General features: G+C 33.8%; 1 protein-coding gene across 1 annotated transcript in view; it reads left to right on the top strand.

Moving 5' to 3' along the window:
• nrm (neuromusculin) overlaps positions 1–19,225 on the top strand; it is a 541,650-nt gene that overhangs the window by 495,638 nt on the left and 26,787 nt on the right. Inside the window, exons 16-19 of the mRNA XM_083111557.1 lie at positions 612–869; positions 1,135–1,170; positions 9,266–9,406; positions 9,732–9,765. Coding sequence (XP_082967683.1) covers positions 612–869; positions 1,135–1,170; positions 9,266–9,406; positions 9,732–9,765 — 469 coding nt within the window. The remainder of the gene's footprint in view (positions 1–611; positions 870–1,134; positions 1,171–9,265; positions 9,407–9,731; positions 9,766–19,225) is intronic.

The raw sequence follows: 19,225 nt of genomic DNA, 5'->3' as shown, positions 1-19,225 counted from the left end.
AAAGGCGAATGAATATTAAATGTGCCTGTGTATTAAATTAAATCTAATGGGAAAATGACATGCTAATGAACTGTAATGTTCACAGTATAATATTAATATTAATAATTACATATAATTATCATTTTATATAAAATATGTAACACCTACATTGTGAAGGAAGCTCATCATTTCCCGGCGACATGAGCTAGCACTGTATTGGCAACACTGTACGGTTTCTCCATAAGCGCCGTTGTGTCTTCTGAACGTGGAAACGACTCTAGCTGCGTGGATGCTTGGTCGAGTTTGAGAATTGTGGAGGGGATTGTTGTATGGATGAACATGGGAACAATGCAGTAGGGGGGGGGGGGGGTTCTTATGCAAATTATCCCAGCAATGAAAATTTTCTTAACAGGGGGATAACATTGTCCCCATATTCTCTGTATTTTGATCACTGTCCTTATTTATAATAATATTTGGTGCATGTACTATATATTATGTAAACACAATTTAGTTACAGTTATTGTTACAATAGTCATAATAATCTTTCAAGAGTTTTTGCCTTTATGTATTTTTGTTTCTGTAATATTTAGTTTTGCATTATTTTGATCATCCATTTTCTATTATTCTTTTAGTTAAACCTGAGTGTGGAATCACACAGTCAGACATGAATGGCAAAATTGTGCTTAAATGTGTAGCATTTGCAGAACCTCAGGAAGTTAATTTCACGTGGAAAGTGAAAAATGAAAATGACACCATTGAAGAAAATATTGAATCAACAAGATTACAAAGCATACTCACCCTGGACAATAGGGTCGAAAATTACAGAACCTATTCTTGTTATGCCAACAACTCTATAGGGATGTCTTATCCATGTGAGATAGATGTAACAAGTAAGTACCTGTTTTTATTATTAAGGTTTTCATCTTTTATTGTTAATGTTTTTATTGTGTGGTGTCTTTGTTTATTAAAAAGTGTCTTGAAAAAAGGAAAATTAATAAATGTTGTTAATTGTGGTTTTATTTGTGTTGAACTGTGATATTATGTACATTGAATCAATCAAAAAGCCAGATTTTTTTAAAAAATGTGACTTTTTAATGCTAGTGGTGTAGATGATTTCAATACCAAATACTGACGTTAGTTATCCAATGCTTTTAGCCTACCCGGAGAAAAGTAGTAAGTTCAGAGATACAGGTATGATATTTTACAATGTAGTATTGAGCCACATAATTTAATTGCTTGATGCATGCATGCATGCATGCAGCTTATGAATGAAATTCATAGTAGAAATGCATTCTGAGAACCAAATGCTGTATGTGGCATAATTGTAGACTGCATTGTGTAATGAAACTGGAAAGAAAATTAGGAGAACGAAAAAGCAATAGGTAATAATAGAAAAATATGGTTTGTTTGAGACCCAAAAGAAGTGCTTAATAGTTGTTTTTTAGTGTTTTGCATTAACAAGTGGAAGAGAGAGGGTTACATTTATAATATAATTTGGAATCGTGTAGAATCATATACGATAACCTCCATGTTTATTTCTTTTTGAACATTTATGAAGTTTGCTAACAACACACACTGAATTTTTACAGTTTGATAAATACTCTACTTTAAGTTTTCACTTTGGAAAATTTGTTGCATTCAATCAAAGCATTAAGTTTCCTGATAAAATTAGTGCTGTAACATTTACTGTATTTTCAAAATAAATATTGCTGTATAGAAAGCATGGATTGTCATTTCTTAGTAGTACAGTGTAATCAGGGCTTACTACATAAATCTATAAGAGTGGTATTGAGTTTTATAGTAGATATATTTATATATTTTTAATAATATAATCTGTACATTATGAATTTATAGTGTAGATGTTGCAGAGGTTAGCTTTGTAATTTGGCAGTGTCTATACATCTAGTAGTATTTTGGGTTGAATAAACTATATATAAATAGCTTATGGTACCAGAAGAATATATCATAAGTTACTGAAAAGTTGTGGAAATTGCTTTGGAAAAAGCCAGAGGTTATCTTGGTAGCTGAGTGGAAGAACACTTGCATGGAATGCCAAAAATCCAGTTCCATCCCTGGTTGAACCATAGTTTTCATACAATAAAGTTTTCTGGCAAAGTGTAAAGTACTTTTAAGTTTTAATAAACTGCCTTGGTCAGCAACTTTAGTGTATTTAATATGGAAACAAGCCTTAATTGTGATGCCATAATTTAATTTTCACATAATATTCAGTAACTTTTGTAGTTAACAAAGACAATATGCTTTGTATTTTATAATACAATATTGTAGAATCAAAATAACCTAATGCCAACTAAAACAACCAACTTCACACAGTTTATTTGATGTCTTACTGTATTTTAAAAAAGTAACAACATAAGAGTGGCAATGAACTTTAAATCATGTGAAAGCCAAATCTATCACATTATGCTGTATTTAGAAAATAAAGCCAAGACTCTCATTGCTGTTCATTGAACCTTTGCGCGTTCATACTTTGCATGCAATTTCAATACCTTTCTATCCATTACATGTAAAAATCTCCACTTCCTTACAAATGAGCGTTCTATTTTCAGTGCAGTGCAATGTTTTATGTGTATTTACAATCAGATATTCTGATTGAGTTTGGATCTACAATTCAAAGTAGCATCTAAACAACTGGGCAGTGAACCTAAGATCATCTTCATTATTTATGAAGTGATTTGGTGTGATTCTGCTTGTATTTCATGGAGCATATGCGAAGGTACTCACTAAACCGTTATATTCTCAAATATCAATTTTGTTTTGAAATGTCTAGAAAATTTTGATTCTATTAAGCTTTGTCATGTGTAGAAAGAAAACAAGATATAATTTAAGTATTATTCGTATTTTCAATTAACCTTCTGCTCAGTGTGGTTAGTCATCAGGGTGGTTGCAGGGAATAAGATTTAACATGTATACTCATATAAGGTGCAAGATTTAGTATCTTCTTGATGTAATTTTAGTAGAAGTCGACAAATATGAAAATTCTATACCAGTCAAGTATAAGTTTGGTACTGAACTAATATCACCAATAAATAATTCCATATCTAATAAAATATACTTGTCCTCACTTCCTTTCTTTTAATTTTCACCTGCTAATGTTGATTTTTTAAATGGATTTTTCTTTCAATTGTTATTTGACATTGTTGATGATGCATTTTTGTGTGACAAAGTCAATTTCCATTTCTATCAATGTTTTCAGTTCCTTCTACAAATAGATGCTTCTTGAACAAATTATATACAGAAGGTTGTTTGCTTTATATCCGACCATTTTTGACGGGTACTCACCATAAGAGATACTGCACCGCCACCACCGATCATGTTCTATTCGACCCCCAGCATTGTGGACTATCACCCGGCATCGCAGTTTCCATTGCAGCAAGCTCCGGCGCAGGACAGGCATGGGAATTCTGTCCCACTCCTCCCTGCAAGCATTCCATAGACCATCCAGGGTGCGCGGGTGGCGATGTTAAAGACGTCGTTTCAACAGTCCAAATGTGCAAAAATCCATTAGACTGACATCTGGGTTTTTCACAGAAATGTCTTCAAACGGAATGACACGAATTCCTAATTCCTCTGCCATTTCCTGATAAAAACGTAGTGATGTTCTGGCGGTATGACTCGAGGGCCTTGTGAATATGAATCATCACCTTGTCCGCATTCATTCCATACAATTGTGGGATGTCTCTCCGATAGATAGGTGTCAGAATGGAGTCTTGGAAGTATCTGGCATTCACCTTCACATTTTGTCCACCTTGCGTATCATCAACTTACCCTCATATCCGAATCCCGTCACAACTATAAAGCCACGAGGGAAACTTTCCCTGCACTGATGAACAAAGTTGCTGCGCCCCTTGTCGTGAATGTCACAGTATGTGATCGCCCGAATGTGACCACCAGCAGTGAGATGGACATATGATTCATCCATTGTGACAACTTTCTTCCATTTGGAACCCGCCAGGTACTTTTCATACAGTTTCCTGCAGTTCGTCTTACGTTCGGCAATGTGACGCGGTAGAAGGTGGTGTACACGGGCCTTCCGCACACACTTCAACCTGAGGTGCTTGCGAATTGTTTTGTTCACAGTTGACGGTGCGAGGTGAAATCTGTGGGCCATATAACGTTGAGTCGGGGGATTTTCTTGGCACACCAATCGATGGATCTCCCTTAGCACTACGGGTGACACTTTGCTTGCAGCCCTTCTCCTGGTGGTTTTCGTGGGTGAATGTTTCGCAAGGAGAGCCTGTTGTTTGTAACAGGCCACAATAGCTTTCGCAGTAGTCACCCCGAGTGTTAACCCATTCTCCCGACACTGTTTCACAATGCATACGTATGAAAACTTAGCATTACGTAACCCTCCCAATACCGGTTGATTTTCGGCGCCATTTGATAACATTCACTACCAACACTCACGCACCTACAAGGTCAGACACAACACTACTCCCGCCAGCAGACCCATAGTTCCAGCATGATACGCCAGGTGGCAGCATCAAATCGACAATGGTCGGATATAAAGTGAACAACCTCTGTATATTTTCTATATTGGCAATTTTAAACTTCTAAAAAAAAATTTTTGCTCCAAAAGTAAATGTTTTTTAAAATTACCATCAGTGATAAATTATAACCAGTAAATATAATGTTATAAATTTCAATATTAACCTTATTTCTCATTTTTGTCATTATTTATAGAATCATATCAAATACCCAAATTAGATTTCTTTCACGTTAGCTGGAAATGTTTTAATAAGCATGTATTATTCAAGTTGCACTGCATTCCTTGTAAAGATTTCGTCTAGAAAATTTTCTTAGAAATATTTTCAAAAAGAAAAGTGGTAATATTTATGTAATATAATGCAGGTGTAATGTGTAAAAACATAACATGGATATATAGTTTTGTATGATGTTCATTTGCTCTTTGTTATTTTTTATGGCTCATAAATTGTGAACTTAACAGTAAATGGATATAGCATCACATGTGGCAACGTTACTCATTAATGTGTCAAGACACTTTCTCTTAGCTTTAAGAGCCTCCCTGATGGCACAGTGGCAGTGTCGTCGCCTTGTAATCAGGGGGTCCCGGGTTTGATACCTGGTGGAGGCACATAGTGGTTCGGATTCCACTTTAGACTGTAGGTCCAGTCCCGATTAGCCTTACTGTGCATAAAGTGGACTTAAAACACTAAATCAACCAACCAAATCTTAGCTTTAAGAAATAGTGGTCTTAGATTATCCTTCACTATGAACTATATTTTCTATGTCTGTAATAGTCCATGTAACAATTGTTACTACTTTAAAGAAGGATACTTATGTTGCCATATATCACATACTCATACTGTATGTTGTAATGTAGTTAAATATAGTGCACATATAGATTATTTTCCTCCCATTGTAAATGTCACAGCACTTAATACCTGTAGCTTTTCCCTTTCTTTAGATAACAATTTAACTTAATTAAAATAATTTTAACATTTTGTTTCCCCTCCCTCTCTCTTTCTCTGTTCATTGGGTTGATATTTTGTACTGTAGTTCCTTTACTGACAAATCAGTGCACTATATTTTTTACATTAGATGTTTGTGTTTTCTTCTGCCGCACAGCTTGGAAGTTGTCACAGTAAAAATTTATCTGATTGAATTTTATGGCACTTTTCATTTCATACTAATTTTTGCTTGTAAATAACATTCACTAGGAGAATTTTGTATTTATATAATAATTTTTAAATTTGGATAATTTCATTTTCGTTTTATGTCATATATTGTTCACGCCACTTTGTGTCATGCTTGATATTCTTGTTTTACCAATTATGTATATTTCTGTGGAAGATTCCTGCAGTTTGAAGTTAGTTATTTTGTACTAAAATTAAACTAATATATCACTATTCGTCTCTTAAAACTTTCAGTTCCTCCAAATAATGGCTTACCTTAAAAGACGGGCAACCTACGTTAAATGTTCACAGTAGTCATTGTAATGTGTGCTTTTCTTAAATCTAAAATTTACAACTTTTTATTTGCAGTGAAACTAAGAGCAAAATGAAAAATTTATATACTTACTTATATGTCCAAGACACTACTCTGGAAAAAAAATATATGATTAATAAAGGTATTCATAATGCATTAACGAAACTAAAAAATTGAAAATGGAAGCATTATATTTGACTTTTGACTAGAGATCTGAAAAAATTATGTATAAATACATGTAAAAATTGCTTAAAAAGTTGCAAAACATGGGATTAAAATGGCAGGCAAAAAGTTTTGATATTTTTATTAAAATCATCAGCAGATTTCAAAAATGGAATATTCAATTATTTTTACCCAAATGTACAAATAAATATGTCTGGAAAAAAATACAACTCCAATATAGCTCCCAAGGAGAAGGGTGCCCCCAGTCCCCCCCCCCCACCTTAGATATCTGGAAAAACCAGTTGGGGGATTGATCAACATGGAGAAAATGCAATAGGTGGGGGAATGCCTATGAATTATTGGGGGATGTTTTATGAGAATTTTCTTAATAGAGGATAGTATCACCTCACGTTCCTCCCTCTTTGACTGCCTCCCCTGAGAAAAAATCCTGCAGGTGGCCTTGAGAAGGAACCTCCTCCTACCCCAATATTCTCGCCTTCCCTTCATTTCCCCATTCAATTTTTGCAAATGGCATTGTGAAGTATTTTCTGCTCTGAAATCGTAATGTTGGTGAAGGTAATAAGGATAAATGTGAGTATAATGGAACAAGAAAACTAGGAGCAAACTATCAAACTACAGCAACATCATTAAAACAACTCAAATTCTCAAGCAAAATTTTTGCATTAGCACATATGCTTAAACATGTAATAACCAAATAAACTATAAAAATTATGTTTTTAACTTTTCACGAAATTCGCACATGCAATTTATTCCAGATCCTACTTATATTCACTTTAAACACACATAGGGTAGAAAAATAATGCATATGTGTTTTTCATGTTTGGTTGAATGGTTAGAGTGATTAACTCACATTTAGAAGGTGACAGGTTAAAACTACACGATAGTTGCTTTCAATGGTTTTCCTCAATCACCTCAGGTGAATGCTGGAGTTTAACAAATGCCAGAACTATTTCCACCCACTTTCTTCTCCCTTACATTGCACCCTTCATTCTCTTCCCCTTCATTGTACCATTCTAATAGTACAAATAAGAGACATGATTTGGGTTGGTTTGGTTTCATTTGTTTTAATTTACTTAGCTTTTTGTGCCACTTTTGGCTAATTTGCAAAGATGGGGATGAGTGATGATATGATGAAATTGATGAATATACACTCACAAACATCCATGCCCAGGCCAGCAGGATTTGAACCTAGGACCCCTGGCATTGTAGCGCCATGTGCTAACCACTGTCACGGGGCCGGCAAATAAGAGACATGATTCTGCAGATCAAAAAAACAATTTTGTATATAATTGTAAATTAAATAAAAAATATGAAACAGTGTGTTATGTTGTGTAAAAAGCATTAATGTCTAAAGTTGAAGGTATTTGAGTAGCATACCAAAATTAAAATTTTTATTTGCAATACATTCCATTATAAATAAATATAGTTTCATAGCATAACCTAAAACAATACACAAGTGAATCTGAAGTCTTTCAATTGTGTGTAGTGTTGCTGCTAAATAATAATTCACATAAAATCTAATTTAAAAGTTGTTTGTTGGTAGAGGAACAGCCAGAGCAAATTTTTGGAATGCAAAATATATATTTAATGGAAGTTCAATATGATTATTACCAAATATTGCACCATGAAAATTGTTTAAAAATTGTGATACTGTGACTATTTTCCAATAAAGTAAATAGGCTTGTTATGGAGTTACACACAGCATAATATTTCACAGTACTAATGTCCCTAAACTTAGCATGACATCAAAGGAATGTTACTGAAAATCATACATACACAATATAACTGTTTCATGAAATTAAAAAGAATTGTTATATTTAGGAATATGATATTTGACACCTGCAAGTTTGTAAAGTAGTGACATGGTGCTCATTGTTTTCGTAATTCTCTAAGTGAAGTGTTGGCTACAATAATTGTTCCCATTGCATTGAAGTTTGTTGCATGATACAAAAAATTACTGCATCATACCTGTAGGGATATATTTATGTGTACAAAAACATTTATTTGTGATTTCCATTTTTTTATCTTCTATTTGTTGTGTATTTAGATCCCAATTTGTATAAACAAAATTTACCAAGTTAGTAAATGCATGAGTAGCAAAACTTTTAGATAACAACTGTTACGGCTAGTTTCAGAAATGTCTACGTTCTATTCAGTAAAAAGAAAATCATGACATTTTAAAGTAGAAGTGAAAAGGACTTGCATTTAAAAACACATTTCTAATATGAATTCCATCTAGCTATCACCTTTGTTTTCATTTTGACATCTCTCTTAAATTATTTCAATCAGAAAAGTTATAAACATTCCAGCACTACTGTCTGCAAAATATGTATCTTCAAAGCAGAATAATCATCTTATTTTGTACATTTTTAATTTTAATGCTGAAAAGTTAAGCTATGCGTGCATCTAGTGTGTGTGTGTGTGTAATTGTGAATGCAAAGAATATTGTGTGAGATTATCATTTAAATTTAAATACTGATGAATGTGAAATTGGTTTCACATTTCAAGTAACTGAAACAAAATGTATTAATAATTAAAGATAGTATAATCTATGTGGTTATAAAAAATTAATATATATATTATTCTTTTTCTATTCTGGCATAAAGCCCAAAGAATATATTTTCTTTTGTTCTAAACTGGAAAAATAAAGTATACAAAATACTAAAATGAGAGGGACTGAAACTGATGTTGAATTTCAAATTAGTTAATTTCTTCCTTAAGCATACAGAAATTTGTGTGTATGTAGAGTAGATATCACATTGTGCAATTCAGTAAGAAATTAATGAAAATCAAACAATTTATTATATTTTCTCATCATAGAAAAGGAAAGCAGTAAATCCTTTCCACTTCCACTTGAGAGTGCTGATAATGTAGCAAATGTACAGGGTAGTTAAAAAAAAGAGTAACCGAATATTAGTTCTGATATCTTTTTTTTGCACCACCCTGTATTATTTCTGTTTTTGTGGAAAGAACTGAAAAATCACACAATCTGCATGGAATGAACTCAGTACTTTGAGAATTTTGTCTCTCTTGTGCTAAATTCAGAATACATTGAAGTTGAGATTTCTCAGTTCTTTCTGTATAAGTTTAAAAGATCTATGTATGCCACATTGATAAACTTGTGCTTGTCTTACAGGCTCAATAAATTGGTTTGACAAACTAGGGCATGACAAGTTAATATACATAATTGTCATAATCGTCAGTGCTATTTTGATGGTGCTTATTGTGTGTGTGATCATCATCATCGTTTGCAGAAGAAAAAGAGCTGAAGATAAGTGTAAGTACATGAGGATGAGAAGTACATGGTATTTCAGTAGTAAAAATCTGTTTGATTAATATCATATTAACAATTATTTGTTTGTGCATTGAAAACATATTAATGTTTTAAGTTTTCGAACCATAACACTTGTGTTAACCTGTACTACTAATATTAATTGAACCATGAAGTTTATTGTATAACATATATAAAGTTATTGTTACTAAATTAGCATGTTTTTGTTGTATATTTATTTCTTTGTCCTTGTGTGCGATAACCTTACACCTATCTTGTATAATTAGAGCAATGTTGAGCTTCAACTAACTTAGCTTTTACCTTTTTTTAGACAATAATCCTGTGGAGATGGAGGAGAGAGAAAAGTAAGTTACTTAATATGCTTTACATATAGTTGATTAAAGTAAAAAAGAAAATAATATTGTGTTATTTTAAAATGTTTTGTTATATTATTGTATTTAAGGCAAAAGGTGAACTTTCTATATTTGTACTTTTCTTATATTTGTGCCTGACACTTTTGGGTAATCATGTTAATAGGGATGAATCATGAACAGTCACGAAGGAACACTCGTCTCCATACTGAGACTCAAACCCTGATCCTTCCATAGTGAGATCATGGACGGAACTTTCAAAGTGCTAGGCCACTATAAGCCAGAAGGTTTATCGATTGATATGGTTTATTATACTTCGCTTTCCTGCCACAGTTGGCTAATTGTGAAGATTAGGATGAGTGATGAAATTGATGAAGAGAGACTCACAAAGAATGCCCAGACCCAGATTCAAATCCGGGACATCGGACCAGACATGCTGCGCTAACCACTCCGCCACAAAGGTCTGCCCAAAAGTTTTATGATGGTGCAAATAGGTGATCTGTTGTGTGTCTGAAGGTCTTCCCAGCTATCACGTGATCCCTTCTGTCCACTGACAAGAGCCCTGGAGACAGCATGTTCTTTGTTCTCTGCCAGTCACAGCTCGCCGATCCCTTTATGAGGGGAATTCGTTGGTTGGTTGATTTGGTGTTTTAAGTCCACTTTATGCGGAGTAAGGCTAATCGGGACTGGACCTACAGTTTAAAGTGGGATCCGAACCACTTGTGCCTCCACCGGGTATCGAACCCGGGACCCCTTGATTACAAGGCAATGACGCTACCACTGCGCCATGGGGGAGGCCCGTGAGGGGAATTCAAACAATTGGTTGCCACATTTACACTGGAGAAGAGGTTAAGTCAACTGATACGCATGCTGCAGATTTTTCAAGTAAAAAAAAAAAAAAAATGCTCTCTAAGGTCTCAAAAAATAATAATAATAACCCATGGCACAACAGCCCTCGAAGGCTGACCTTGCTCCCACATGCCTTGACAGAGGTGGGCAATCATCCAACCAGTTATGAGATGACATGTGGTCACCACAATGAACCCTCATTCATTGTTGTAGGTTTTCTATGAGCAGGTTACACTACTCATCTGTAGCTCCTCAATTTCCTCATGATGGTGAATGGCCACCAGTCCCATACGCTGTTACCCCCCCCCTCTCCCCCAGCACACTTCCCAAGCTCAAAGCCTGATGCCTTAGACTGCATGGCAACGGTGCAAGACAAAAGGGCACAAATAGCTTATTTTCATTCTTTGCTTGCGATGTTGAGGGACTTGTACATCACTGCAATTAGTTGCCATGTTGGCATCAAATGTGCATGTGGCAACAACAGCCAGAGATGACAGACCACTATAACAATATAAATCTTCTGGCCTGCAAGGCAGTTACATAAAATTGAAAGGTATTGAAAAAGTGCAAGTGAGAACTGAAAATCACAGATACATATTCAATATTCAAACAAAATTTTGTCATAATGAATAAACATAATTGCATATAAAGAGCCTACTGAATACCATTTGTAATTTTATTGTTCAGATACTTGCTGTGAAAGGCATCCCCAATGGCACAGTGGTAGCGTCATCAGTCCCAATTAACCTTACTGTGCATAAAGTGGACTTAAAACACCAACTCAATCAATCAATCAATACTTGCTGTGAAAAATAAAAGTTTATGGATAATTACAAATTCTATAGAAATTATAACCTCTTGCCTTGAGTATATTTAAATCTGATATATCTGGATCTTGATATTGGTACAGTCAAAATGACATAATGGGTCAGTGATAAAAATTACAAAGTCAAATAATCAACAAAATCTCTTAAATATTACACAATGGTCTGTGACTTTCCTTTTAAAAATGTCAAAGAAATGATTCATACACCAAAACGCACACAATGTAACGTACACAACTAGAACAAAATCAGACAAAATATCAGTTACACTCAATGCTCATGACAATTTCAAATTAATTAAACTATGAAGAAAGAAATTATAATGAAAACGATTAACTGTGAAAAGTTAAGTGCAGAGTTTAAAGTTGAATTCATTCTTGTAAAACAAGAAATTTTACATAATTGTGTGTGTATAATTAAATTTACATTGTTTGTAAAAGATAAATATAAATAGCAAATGGTACATAATATGTGGCAACATTAAACTGCTATTATGTTATCAAAATCAAGTTATGTACTTCAATGAGTAATTCAGATTGATGTGTTGATATAAACTGTGTGTGTGTTTGTGTGTGTGAACTGTGAATGTATACACACACACACACACACACACATATGGGACCTCCCCATGCATAGTAATCAAGGTGTCCCACACCCAGGTTTGATACCCAGTGAAGGCACATAGTGGTTCGTATACTACTTTAAACTGTAGGTCCAGCCCCAAGTCCACTTTATCTGTTCATAAAGTGTACTTAAAACAACATACATATCAGAACTACACCTCATTATGCTGTATTCTTCAGGTGTTTATATATATATTTTTTTTTATTTATTTATTTTTTTTTTTTACTGAAGATCAACTTTGTAGGAACTGAATGTGAGAGTTTCTCTCCCCTGTACTGTAGGGATATAAGGGGTGGCCAGAAGAGCTTCAATGTGATTTCATGGGAAGGAAATGCACAAATCAAGATGTTTTCATACAATCTTAAATGTAATAGTTAACACAATCATTGTTCAGTTTGTAGAAGTTGGATTTTCAGCCATTTTCTGAGAATCAGAAGCAAAGGAAGTTTTAATAAAAATAATTTCATGGGTTCCATGTAGTTGCATGATGGCTGGATAGATAGAAGGAGGTCAATGATATTGAACTTGTGCAGGCTCAGGGCTACCAATATTGTACCCCCCCTCCCCTTCATATACAATTTTAGTTATAATTTTCAGGACATGTTGTCTCGTGGACATAAATAAACTACAGAGAATCAATTTGTGGTACATCAGTGTTCACTGTGATTAGAAATACACATCAGGTACATTTAAGTAACTTTTAAGTCCACTTAATGCACAGATAGGCTAATCAGGACTGGACCTACAGTTTAAAGTGGAATCCAAACCACTGTGCAATGTGCCTCCATTGGGTATTTTCCTGCTGTAATATGTAGAATAGTACAAATAAATACTGTACTTCACCCATACAGCTTTAATACTAGTAGCCCTATGGAGATATTTTCTTCCACTACTGTATGTTCACTTTCATGTTATAAACATAAAATGGAAAATGTTAGCTGGGGGGATGGGGGGTGCTCCTATGGTTTAACATGGTGATAGAGAGCTGGGGTGATGCTTTGCAAAAATTTTGCTAGCTAGGGGAACACCATCCCCTCGCACTTCGAACACTGGTTATAAATAATGATTACTTTTGATAGTAATTTATAATTAAGCTATCTGTGAAACAGTTATGTAGTTCTTAATTAAAATTCACTATGATACATGTGTATCATAAAAAGCAGACAACTAATTTAAATTAAATATAGGAGAGATCATTAGTCTTCCATTCAATATTTTTTAACTTTGCCGTTTGTGAATTACAGGTATAATGTAGTTACTTCTTATATACTGTCAATTTTTATTATGGTATTTGTAGTTTTCCTCAATACATTTCAAGTTACTTGAAAAGGATAAACCTTAAGAAAAGAATCTTTCTATATTTCAATGCTGTGTTTTAATTAATTTGAATTTTCAACATACATTTATTTTTAAATTTTTGCATGGGCAAGCATAAACGCCATATTCTTTCAAGAGCATCAAAGATAAACAGGTAAGAACATATAAATACGAAAAACTCTTGTAGTCCAGTTTAGATAAAAGTTACTTGTTAATTAAGGTCATGTCCAGTTTATATTAAGAATTAAAATAGGTGCTACTTTAATAAGAACTAAGCCAATTGTATTTATGCATAAAAGCAATTCAAGAAACAATGGTGTATCTGAGAATGTTTATTATATACTTGTATTTCAGGTTGTCCATTAAATTGAACAACTCCTTCTATGCTTCAATAAAACAAAAAGACCAATCATAGAAATTGTCATATTTCTAAAAGTGACTGTAATCAGATTGTGATTAATTTTGTTTTATGTCATTGGGAATCAGAACATACATGCTAAAAATGTAAACACATTGGTTCCATGTGACTGTTGTAGCTAATCCAAGTGATGCCTTTTAGTTCTCATGACCACTTCCCGTATTCAAAATACACTGAAAGTTGTTATTCAAAAATTTTGGTGGATTATATTTACACACAATATCATGCATTAATCTCTCTGCCTAATTCATTGCATTTATAATTCCTTTCCACAGTGTTCATATGCAAGTGGATATTAAAGTGAAAAAATAACCTTGACCATTTACCTTCATTTGATTTTTCATAATTATCAGTCTCCATGGTAAAATGTTTAGCACAGCATACTATGAAGCCAGATGTCCTAGGTTCGAATCCTGGGCAAAATATGGAAATTTCATTGTGCTCGGCTTTATGTATTTAATGTAGAATAGAAAAGCAACATAAAATATGAAAAATACATAAGATATTCCTTAAGGACAAATGGATGTGTACTGCAATTTACAAGCGTCATATTAATCTTAAAATACTACAGATCTCCTAATATGCGTGATTCACACATTAACTTCAACATATCCGGCATTTTCAGTTATATTGCAACATATATGTCGATCAAGTCATGCTTGTGCACATTTTGGTGTATTAATCATTTCCATTGCAACTATATATTTTGACTGTACTACCTATATGTATTGCCACAATCTTGCATGATGTTACATGCCAAGTTAGAAGAAACTTTTGTAAGTTCATATTTTTTATCACAGACCCTATTTTAACAGCACATATATGCATGCTGATTTAAGATATGTTATTCAATGCCTGTGTCATTTCATATAAAATGTTCAATACTATTTAATTATTATTGTAATGAATGTGATATTTCATATTACTTTCATACCGTTGATACTATTTATTACTGACTTATCTTACTGAAGGTGTGCCTTAAATTCAACTGTCAACACTAGTAGTTGTACTAACATTGTCATAAATAATGTAATATTTAATGCTGTTGCTAGAAAAGGATTCCCATAAAAATTCTGTAGTAGCCCATTTACAATAATTGTAATGCTATTTTAATTAAGGCATTCACTACTTTAAAGATCATTCTCTCTGCATAAATGGTATCAATACATTGCTTTCCTAGAATTAAAAAAATAGTATTCAATACTAATTGTGGAGAAGTTTCTGCTCAGTAAAGTTGGTAGTAATCAACTTAGTAAGGTAAGATTTGTTTAAGTATTTCATTCATAAATTATAGCAGAAACTTACAATTTTTACAGCAGCTGTGAGAGGTTTGTAATTAATCTCTATGGTCCACAGGTAATGTAAGTATTATCTGTAAAAATGTAAAGAAAACCCTCTTCGTACCCATTATGTTGTTCTTTCCTTATTGAAGTTTTGCATAGATAAAAAAACAAAATTTTGCAAGCCATAGAAAAAGAGGAAAACAGACAAGTCTGTGAAATTAATTTCCTAGTGGCCACCCATAAGCCCTGTATATGCTATGTTAGTATTGCAGAAGTAGCCTATGTAGCATTACTGACACATTAGTTAGTACCTGTGTGAGCTTCGTTTATGTGCAGTGACTTTTATGTTGCACCCAGTGGCGTATGCTGAGAACAAGACCAGGGTTATCTCCAAATATAGTAGTGTTTGTATTTTAAATGAAACTCTGCCTGGGGGGAAGGGGCTCTTCCTCATTCATTTTGGATTATTTTGTTTACATCTAAATCTCACCATTAAAAACAACAATAGTAAGCATTAGACATAAACTATTTCATGCTTATTTATAAAAAGGAGCGGTCTATAACATGCAATATGTATGACCTAGTACATGCGAGTATGAAATAATAATTAACTTCTTACCTTACTTGAAGGTAAACTCCATTCTTCTCTCCTTTTGCGTGAATTTTTTTGGTCACTTTATCAAAGAATATGTCCTCACATGAATTTCTGAGGTTGATTAGAATCACTTTCTCAATTGACATAGCCAAAATACTAAGCCAGGCTTGTCCGTGTTGCTCTGAGATATGTTTTAATTCTCCTTAGAGAAGAAAAACTTCTTTCGACGGTTGCAGTTGTCGATGGAACTGTCAATATTAGTTCTTATTTTCACACGCACACGGAACAAAAGCACAGAAGAACACAGCACATGTCAACAACACAACACAACAATACGGCCTCGGTCACTGAATAATTTTTAAAAAGCATTCTCAACAATGGTGAACACGCTACGTGACATAAGGAACTCGGACACTACAAGTTTGACCATATATTGCGGAAACCACTGACTCGTGTCGTTGAAAACATGTGGGGTGGCTGGCAGTTACTGTGACAACAAGGATTGTTTATGTTGCCAAACTTATTTCCATTACCGAAGGGCTGACTCGGGCCGAAACCACACTGTGAGCAGTTTTGACATTTTTACAGCAGGGGAGGGGGGTGCTTGAAACAGAAGTAAACAGGATGGCAACATGGCTGACGTCATCAGAATGTCCCATATAGCTACGAACAACTGTAGAATTCCAACAAGAAGCAGAGTGCCAACTTCAGGGGAAAATCACTAAATTTGGCAGATTTATAATGCTTGTATGTGACGAAATTCATAGAACTGGAAGAGAAACGGGCAATTCTCGAATTGATGAAGGGGGAGGTGATGTAATTTTCATGAGGCATCCCCCTAGCTTGGATAATTTGCATTGGCACCCCCGCCTATAATATTTTTTTAAGCGATTTAGCGAATTTTCGTATTTCCATTGTTGGCAACACTGAGTATTGCCAGGATGAAGCAAAGCCTTCACTCTCCAGCGCTTGGAGTTGGAAGACTTTTCCCTCAAACGAAGAAGCCTTCCGATAAATTAAGACGACCATACACTAGCGCTTTCCCCCGTGGTTGTTACGTGAGAGTGAAGCATCGGTTAAATTTGCTAGTCAATTATTTCCTGTATTTTAATATGGGCTTCAGTGATAGCCTAGAATATACGCGCCTGGTTGCACCATAAATTTTCGCCAAGACTGCTGCTTATTTTTTATTTCTCTTAAGTTATATTTTTGTTAATCTTACTAGCAGTATATTTACAGAAAATAAGTAAAATTTGTTTTTGTCTTACAAAGAAAATAAGCCTAAAAATTATATGCATTATACCTTCAAAGAAAAAAAGAATGTAATTATTGGATATATTTACGAGGCTACGCAATGGGAATCCTGATCTTTGCAACAACATTTCAGTTACGTACCTGATTGGACCAAGATGCAGTGAACATACTCTTTCCACTGATATTCTCTAATTCTCAAAGATTCCTAACCCACAGTCCTGACGGACGAGCAACAAATGATGCATCTCCATCCTCCACGAAACTTGCTTCTTCTCCCAGCAAAGAGTTTAAAGGTAATTCTAGACACATTGATTAGTACTATCCCTATAACAATAACAGTGCCTATAAATATAGCTATTTGTCATTGCTGGGGGAACGACAGTGAACTTTAACTATCTCAAGTCATGAGCGTGAGTGCAAGTAAATGCATATGGCAACATTTGTCTCGATGCAGTTGAGAGTCTGATAATATAGATCCGTAAAGTTCACTTTCAAAGCCCTCGTCACACTGTGTTCATTAACAAGAAGGCAATTAGAGGTTGTCGAGTTGTAACATTACTTTTTTTCTTATTTACTTCTCTCTTTTTTCTTGTGCTTCCCTGCTTGTACTTCTAATCAATTACTTACCAAGACACAAGCTCAGAGAGTTGTAGCAAAATTATTTTTCTCCAGGTAACTTTTATTTGAATGCAAGAGGCATTTTTTTGTATTTATATATGTTGTTTTTATTTGGAATTGCTTTTTTATATTTATTTTGTTGTGTTTATATTTATAATATTTAGTTATAATGTACCAAGAAATTACTCCATCATTTTACTTCTTCATTAATGAGTTTTTATTGTGCTGTTGGAATGATTACATTAATAAAATTATGATAGAAAATATTAAATTTTAGAATATAATAGTTTCACTTACATTTTACCACAAATGATTGCATTTTAATAGTACATTAATATTACAGCAGATTGAACAAAGTATGTTAGAAAATAATTAAGAAACTGGGGTGTGGGTTTCTCATCTATATTTTAACTATATATATTTCATCATTATCATATTACCTGTGCATCAGTCTGAATTTTCTCTCTTTCAACAAGACTTCCTTTAATTCTATATAAATTTTCATTTTTCTATGTGTAAAATATAATTTCAATGTGAAAAAAATCAGAATATATTTATTTAATCATTGTAGATTGACAATATAGGTTAGCATCTTATCTACTGAAAAGAGAGGTAGGATTTTTTTTATTAAAAATAGATAACTGTAGTAATACTGAAAACAATAATCTAAATTCATAAATCTCCGCTTGGATGACATTTTTATTACTTAAATAGTCTTCATCTGCATATATTTGTAATTTGCTAAGAAGCTATAGTAATTATAATCCAGTAGCTGTTAAATCATAAGTTCTGACTTTGAATCCTGAGAGTGGAATAAATGGTTATTGTGTTCATCGTTGCTCATTTGTTCCAATAGGGAGCTTTCTCAGTAGTGTAGTGGTTAATACTCGCACCTCATAATCAGGAACTCCCAGTTTACATTCTCAACTGAGGTATCAGTTAGTCTATCTGTGCATAAATGGGACTTGGAAAAACTTCTCTCACTCTCTCTCTCTCTCTCTCTCTCTCTCTCTCTTCATGTGTGGGTGTGTGTGTGTGTGTGTGTGTGTGTATACACACGTACCTACATACATACATACAGTATGGATGTTTGAATTGGGAGGACAGGAGAGAATATTTGTGCTCTCTCATATGTGTGGGATGTTGGTGTATTACACACTTATTTTCTCCTCGTGAAGTGAAGTCTACGTACACTAATTTCTGTGTCCGCATCTTTGGGTCGTCATTTCCCAATCTTACAATTGAAGGTTCCAGTTTGAGCTCCAATGTGGGTGTTTCTTTTTACACGTGTTTCTTCATTAATTTAATTTAATCATCATTCATCATCTCTGTCACGATTATCCTGAAGAGGCATAAAAGCAATGTAAAATAATAAATATATATATATATACAAACAACACCTATGTATATAGATGTGTGAAAGAAATTGCCTGCTCCTATATATGAAGTGCAGCTCAAAGTTTAAAAAAGAAAAGAAAAAAATAATATTTTGCTGTAAGCACAAGGTTATATGGATTACTTCATTCATATTCTATGCCAATAAACCATGCAACAATAAATATGCAAGTCTTCCCATGACTTCGTTAATTGTTGGTATATTTAATTCAAATGGAGTAATTTCTTGGGTACGCAATGCATGTAATTTGCTAGTTGTTTCATTTTGTTTTGGATT

Source organism: Lepisma saccharinum, chromosome 25, assembly GCF_977018435.1.
Source record: "Lepisma saccharinum chromosome 25, izLepSacc3.1, whole genome shotgun sequence".
In the NCBI taxonomy this organism is placed as follows: domain Eukaryota; kingdom Metazoa; phylum Arthropoda; class Insecta; order Zygentoma; family Lepismatidae; genus Lepisma; species Lepisma saccharinum.
This window is presented reverse-complemented; position numbering and strand designations above follow the sequence as displayed.